This window comes from Coenobita brevimanus, chromosome 1, assembly GCF_032717465.1.
Source record: "Coenobita brevimanus isolate Jiangsu-jjx chromosome 1, ASM3271746v2, whole genome shotgun sequence".
Classification (NCBI taxonomy): domain Eukaryota; kingdom Metazoa; phylum Arthropoda; class Malacostraca; order Decapoda; family Coenobitidae; genus Coenobita; species Coenobita brevimanus.
Window position 1 is genome coordinate 47021173 of NC_136954.1, and position 7824 is coordinate 47028996.

The window sequence follows — 7824 nt, forward strand, 5'->3', positions numbered from 1 at the left end:
TACTTGATAATTGCTGGTCTAAAGAATCCTAAAAGAGAGAGAGACAGACAAACACATACAAAGTCATGGTCTCAGGTTCACCCTGGGGAATACATGCAACAGAGGATTGATTTCTATGCAAGGTTAGGTACAACTGCAGTATTATATTGACTATATTGGGTTTATGGCCTGTGTTTTTCTAGTTGGTCTGACGTAAATATTTATAGATAGGCTTCATGATAATTATATCCATCCATCCATCATCCAATCCTATGTCGCCCCATGAGGAGCGTAGGAACCCGGGGCTAGGCAAGTTGGTCCTGACATTTAAGATGAGAGTGACCAGCCTCACTCATCCTTGAGGGGCATTACGTGAGCAATAAACCCCAACAATCCATTGGATATAAACCTACACAAGCTCAGTCCGACTGGACCACCTTAATTACCTATTAAACAAGCAGGCGCTGTAATTTGGTTATATGGTTACCACCCAGCGTTGTAAATGGTTTCCTGGTGTAGGGTACAGGAAACCATTTGGCATGTCACTCAGTGTAGAACTACCCATAGGCAGAAGGAAGAGGAAAGAAAGACAGAAGAGGGAGTGTAAAGTCACCAATAGGCAGAAGAAAATGGAAAGAATGAAGGAAAGAAAGAGAGATGAGGAAGGATGGAAGAGAGGAAAGGGCAGACACCCAAAGCAGCACTGGATCGAGTGAGTGGATGGTGAGCGCCCCCACCTACCACATACGTATAAAAACCATATCTGAAGAGCAGCGAGAAACATACATCAACCATACAGGCTTTATGTACGGTCTCCATCAAAAGTCCTGTCACTTCTGCCCATCATGAGCCTTGAAAATCAGTGTGGTGAATCCATAGCACCCGACTCTGATGACTTTATACCAGTGCCATACCAAATCATCGATGTTGGTTGCCGCTGATTCACTGGACTGATTATCGAACCCCATGGAGAGAAAAGCAGGAGAGGCGACAAGACTTCTGATGTTTAGTGTACCATATGTTTATTTATTTTAATTTTATTTATGTAGAGATGGTTCGGCTTTACTGTTTATAATATCTGGTGAATCCATGTTTATCGGAGAGACAGGCAGAAAAAGAGAATGTATGGCTAATGGGATTAGTTTGTGTGTGTGTGTGGGTGTGTGTGTGTGTGGGTGTGTTTCATCCATCCCCCCCCCCTCTCTCTCTCTCTCTCTCTCTCTCTCTCTCCTCTCTCTCTTCCGTTCCTTTGCTTGTTGCTGTCGTGGGAGGCTTCGGGGGCATCGACTGGGGCTTGATGTGCGGGGAGCTCTAGCAGGGTACCTTCATTACCTCCACAGACGTGGAGGCCTGGTTGCAAGATGGCCTTCAAGTCCATTCTGCTCTCCTCTCTCCCCCCTCCTTGGGCCCAGTCGTTGCCTCAACTAATTTTACAAGGCACTATTCTTTTTCTATCACTTCTTCTTTCGTTTTCTCCTGTCTCTCTCTATGCTATCATTTGGCTTTAAATGGCTTGGACTTTTCCACATTCATCAATATTCTCATCATTGACCACGCATAAGTTGCAACAGGAAGGACTGGGTGTGCCCTTGGGCTATTGTCTTGGCCAGTGGTGGGGGTCATGGTGGTTCGGCACCACCGCAGTGTGCAGACCTCTGCAGAGGGACCCCTCTGTGGAGGCGGAACCGTCGCTGGGCTGTGGCTGTTGGTTCCGGGGGTGCCATGGCTCATTGGCAGGACTCTCAGTCATTGGCCGGTGACCCTTTGATGTGCAGGGAATCTTTGTCCTCTGGTGCAGTGTCACTATCCCTTCCAGGGTAGGGTAAGGGGCACACACTGGAATTGGACTCCCTTGGGGTCGTTGGCCGGGCCTCTAGACTCGGGGTTTCGCCCTTAATGTCCTTCCTTTTTCAACCGTCATGATGAGCCTTTCCTGTTTCATATACCATTATGGATTTGGATATTACTTCCCCCTCCCCCAGTTCTGCCGCCGACCTGACCCAGGTAACGACCTCGGCTTCTCTTTCGGACATCCCACCGACTGCCTCCACTTTTCCGCATCTTTCCTCCTCCCCCTCACCCTCATCTTCTTCTCCTCCAATTTCTGCCCAGTCCTCCTCTACTAGCTCCTCCTCTGTCATTACTCTGGAACCTTATCTTCCTCGTACCTCATCTACCTTTTCCACGTGTATCTCTCGTCCTCGTCCATCTCTACTCCCATTTCCTTAGCAAACAGAACATGACAAATTCCAAGCTTTGTTCGGCCCCCAGACCTGGACCAAGTTTTTTGACATTCCCTCAACTGCCCCTCTAGCAGGCGATGACCTGCTTTTTCAGTGTTGCCTATTGAAGCAGGTGGGCAAAGATGTCCAGTTTACGTCTCGTCCAGATGGCTCTTGTATTGTAATAGTTCAGTCCGAAGAACAGGCCACTGCGATGACCAGTTTACTTAGTCCTGCCGGTACACCGATTATTGTAACAAAAAATGTTCCCCTCAATTCTTGTGTAGGGACAGTCTTAGTTCCCACTTATATCGATCTTGGTGACGGTCAGTGGCCAGAGTGTTCTCCTATTATCCAGGAGATTTTAGAACTCCGGGGTCATAAAGTTGTTACGGTACAGTGTTACTCGCTTCCTTCTACACATCACTGCCACTATTCTATAAATATTGCAAAAATCCATTTTGACAGCCGTACCTTACCTACCACTGTTAGGCTTGGTGGTCTCATGCTAAACGTTAAAGAATCTCCCCAAGTCCCTCGTCAATGCCGTGCTTGCTGGAAGTTTGGACACCCCCTGAAATTTTGCAGATCCACTCCTATGTGCCGCCTTTGTTCATCTTCAAATCATAAGGATGATGAATGCCCCTCGGATCATCACTGCTGTCCTAATTGTAGAGGTGAGCATAACGCCATTGATCATCGTTGCCCTTCGTATAAATTTGAATGTGAGGTCCACTGGACACCGCCGGGCTGAAGCTCGCTGGGAAGCACAACGTCAAGGCTATACAGATGCCACTGCCACAGCCTATCGTCTCTATTCTTCTGTTGCAACCTCAGATGTCTTTGTCACTTCTTCGTCCTCTCCCTCGTTTTTTTTACAGCCTTCTTGTTCTCTTTTTGCGGCCCAACCTTTGTCTGTTTCTCTCTCAACCACCTCTTGCCCTTCTTCATCCACCCCTATTCCGTTATCAAATTCCTTTTCAGTTCTCGGTTCCTCTACTTCCACCTCTCTTTCCTCTACCTCACCTACGTCATCATCTACTTCCGCATCCGTGTCGCATCCTTCCCTTTCTTGGCCACGCCTCTCCCACCCTGCCACTCCCCTTCAGTCGGTCAAGAAACGTAAAGCCCATCGTGGGTCGCATCCTGTTCCCCAAAAGCACTGCATGCCTCCTCTCTACTCCAGGTCTGACTTCCCTCCACTTCGTCATGCATCTTCGGATGACAGTTCTCCCGAAACTATGCAAAAAGTTACACGGTTTCTTCAGGATACCTCTTCACCAATGTTTGTTCCAACCACTGCTGCAACCGTCCCCATTTCCACTTCTACAATTACCGTTTCTGCCGATGTTCACTCTTCTCCTCTCACTCTTCCTTCCATTCCTCTTCCCCCTGAGGCTGCAGCGTCTACATCCTCTACTTCATCAGTAATCTCTCCGTTACTTCATCCTTTCTTTTCTTCCCCCGCCTCAACTTCAAGTAAGCCTATCGTCAAATCCCTTTTAGACCTTCCTTTGCCTCCAGGGGAAGAAACCCCCTTCCCTCACTGCCGTTCTTCCTTGCCCAAGTCATGCCCTACCACCACTCAGTTCTCCAGTGGTTCTTCAGTACCCACTATCCTTACTCAAAGGTAACCTCTTCTTCAACAAGCATAGCTTTTTAGCACCATCAGTTTTGTCATTGTTCTGATCCTCTGTTTTATGTTACGATATCTGTTTTACAGTGGAATTTACGCAGTTTTACCTCACAGTGTAACGACTTAGGTTATTTACTTTCTGCTCACCAACCTATGGTGCTTTGCTTACAGGAGACTCGCCTTCAGGAGTCCCCACCTCCTGTCCCCAATTATACCTTTTTTAGCTCACCTCATTCCATTTCTAATGTTTGCATTTTGATCCACCATACAGTTCCATTTGAACCATTACAAATTTCTACTAAGCTCCCCTGCGTTATAGCCCGCACATTTCTTGGACGTTGGTTAACAATTGTTTCCCTCTATTTCTCCCCCTCAGTGGCACTTGATTTTTCAGCATTAGCCATCCTGCTCTCCAGTCTCCCTTCTCCATACCTTTTACTTGGCGATTTTAATAGTCGAAATCCCCAGTGGGGTGATTCTGTTATCAATCCTCGTGGTCGACTGATGGGATCTTTTATTTACCATCATGAGCTTCTTGTCATCAATACTGGTGTTCCCACCCACTTTGATGCACGTATGCATACCTTTTCCTGCATTGACCTTTCTTTGTGTTCTCCATCTCGTTCTCTTGACTTCAATTGGTCTGTCCTTCAAGATTGTCTGTTTAGTGATCATTTTCCAGTACATCTTCAACTCACGTCATATTCTCCTACTTCACGCCCTCCACGTTGGTGTTTTGCTCGAGTGAATTGGACAGCTTTTACTTCCTATACAACTCCTCTTTCTGTTCCTTCTTCTTGTGTACAAGATATGCTCACTAAATTCCTCGATGTGGTCCTAAATGCTGCTCATCAGGCAATTCCTAAGACCACTCGTTCCTTTTCGTTTAAGTGTGTTCCTTGGTGGACGCCGGAATGCTCAAGAGCCCTCCGCATCAAACGGGCTACTTGGAAGAGCTATCACCGCAAATGTCATACTGCTGATAAAGTTTATCATCTTATACTTTTCCGACGTGCCAGCACTGCCTATCGTTGAACAGTTAAAGTGGCCAAGAAATCCAAATGGAAGCTATATGTTTCTCGAGTTAATTCTAACATGCCCATCTCGGTGGTTTGGGCCCGTATCCCTCAGATAGCAGGTAAATGGCTACCATTTCCTGCTCCGGTCCTCCATCTGCATGGTACTTCCATAGCAGATCCCTACTTAGATGCCAGTGCACTAGGCGAACATTTTAGTGAGGTTAGTAAAGGCTCTCATCTGACGAGTGACTCATAAACTTCGTTCGATAGCAGAGCATCATCCGCTCCACTTCCTCCTCTCTGATGAAGAACATTATAATGCTCCTTTTACGTCGGCGGAATTACGTGATGCCATTCGTTCTTGCAGAGATACATATGAAGGTTTAGATGATGTTCATTACAGTATGCTTAAACACCTCTCATCGGCGGGGCTTCGGTTTTTTATTAGCACTTTATAATTGTGTTTGGACCACAGGCGAATTTCCCCCAAGTTGGTACATCGCGCTTATTATTCCTTTCCTCAAGCCATTTAGGATGGCCATCTTCCTCAAGATTATTGTCCAATAGCTCTGACGAGCTGTCTTTGCAAAGTCCTGGAACGTATGGTTAATGCTAGGCTAATGTGGTTGTTAGAATCTAACCATCTTTTATCTCCGACTCAGTTTGGCTACCAAAAGATGCGAAGTATTTTGGACCCATTGATTAAGTTAGAAACGTATGTTAGGGCTGCGTTTTCCAAAGGTGAATCAGTCCTTGCTGTATTTTTGGATCTTGAAAAGGCATATGATACAGCGTGGAAGTATCATATTCTCCGTACAGTTCAATTATTTGGTATTGTTGGCAATACAGGAGTTTTTATTCAAAAATATTTGACAAATAGGTCCTTTTCTGTTTGCGTCTGCAATAGTTTGTCTGATTCCTGCCCACAATACAAAGGAGTTCCTCAGGGCGGGGTTCTTAGCACAACACTTTTCCTTCTTGCAATTAATGATATTGTTGCGTCTCTCCCAGTAGGTGTACATTCTTCTTTATATGTTGACAACTTTGCTGTCTATGCTGCAAGCTCTAATTCCATAGTGTTACAGATTCTTCTTCAGTCTGTATTACGAATGCTTCTTCTTGGGCTGCTGCTCATGGTTTTCAGTTCTCCACTTCTAATTCGTGTGCTTTGACCTTTACTCGAAGTCGTCATTCACTTCACCCACCTCTGTCTTTATCATCATCCTCTCCAGTATCGGGCATCTACTAGATCCTCGGGCCTGATCCTTGATTCTAAGTTGACATGGGACGCTCATATTTCGTCTTTGAAGGCGTCGACTTTACAATGTCTATGTCTCCTGCAAATTTTATCCCATGTGTCTTGGGGTGCTGACCGTACATGCCTACTTAACCTTCATCGAGCCCTTATTTTATCAAAATTAGACTATGGGTGCCAAGTTTACTCTTCTGCTCCCGCTTGTACGTTGCTAAAACTTGATTTGGTACACCATTTTGGTCTTCATTTAGTGCTTGGTGCTTTCTGCTCCTTTCCAGTAGAGAGTCTTTATGCAGAGTCAGGTTATCCTTCGCTTTATATACGTCGTGCATTACTTTCTCTTCGCTATTTCTTGAGACAACATCAGTTTGTCTTTGTTGGTGCTCAGAATACATTCCTTTGTTGCAGATTATTATTTAACCCATCCCCGTCGTCGACCCCCTTTCATACTTCGTGTTCAGTCCTTCCTCTCGTCCTTCCCAGTTTCCATAAACAATGTTCTCTTATTTCGCCCTGGGCGGTTTCCACCTTGGCTGCTGCCACGTCCCTCTGTTTGTTCTTCCATATTGCCTTCCTCAAAGTCGTCTACATCTTCCATAGTTCTTAGATCATCCTTTCACTCACATCTTGTCGAACATGCTTCTGCAGTCCATGTCAATACAGATGGATCAAAAATGGCTCACGGTACTGAGTTTGCAGTTCAGTTCCCTGATCATTCATGTCAGTATAGCCTTCCTTTAGTGGCTTCAGTTATGACGACTGAACTTCATGCTTTATTACTTGCGGCCCGTAAATGTTACAGCCATCCTTCATCGTCCTTCGTTCTATTCTCTGACTCCCCTAGTGCACTCCTTCTGTTGCAGTCAACTTCGCGCTTCCATCCTCTCATCTTATAGAGTCAAGAGTGGCTGTTTCGTCTGTATGTCAAGAAAAAATCATTGTCTTTCTGCTGGGTGCCAGGTCATGTCGGCATTCGTGGTAACGAAACTGTGGATGCCTTGGCTTGCGAAGCCCTCCAGTCCCCTTGTGTGCCCTTTCAATCTGTTCCAGTTTCTGATTTTTTTTCCTGTCCACCGAGCATTCTTTTGACAGCAGTGGCAGTCTTGCTGGTCCATGTTAACTGGTAATAAACTCCGGACTGTTAAATCTGTTTCTCTGTGGTCCAATTCTTGTCATCGTAACCGCCGTTGGGAGACTGCCCTCGCTCGCTTACGGATTGGCCATACTCATCTTACTCATGGGTATTTGATGTCTGGCGATTCGCCGCCTTTCTGCCCTGCTTGCAATGTTCCCCTGTCAGTACACGACATTCTCATTGCCTGCCCTCGACATACAGGAGTTCGCCATCAACTATTCCCGTTACCCTCACTTTGCCGACCTCCAGATTTAAGCGATGTTTTAAGTGAGTCTCGGAATTTTTCTATTACCCGTTTAATGTCCTTTTTAACTCATTTAGGGATTTTGTATATTTAATTTTATCTTCCGTTTTTCCCTTATTTTCCTCCTTTACCATATTTTCACTCTGTGATGCGACTCAGTGCCATATGGTCTTTGTGACCTGGTGCTACCTTTTCATTTCATTTCATTTCATTTCATCTCTCTCTCTCTCTCTCTCTCTCTCTCTCTCTCTCTCTCTCTCCTGTTGGTAGCCGGAGTAAAGTACAAAAATCGTAGTTTGATGTCAAAGGAGTGTTCCGCTACCAACGATAATAT

At 45.6% G+C, this 7824-nt stretch overlaps 1 protein-coding gene across 1 annotated transcript in view; it reads right to left on the minus strand.

Annotated features, from left to right (window-relative positions):
• Nucleotides 1–2473: 2473 nt before the first annotated feature.
• Nucleotides 2474–7824, minus strand: part of LOC145396382 (glutamate receptor 1-like) — a 363216-nt gene continuing 357865 nt past the window's right edge. The window contains exon 17 of the mRNA XM_080269805.1: nt 2474–2548. Coding sequence (XP_080125931.1) covers nt 2474–2548 — 75 coding nt within the window. The remainder of the gene's footprint in view (nt 2549–7824) is intronic.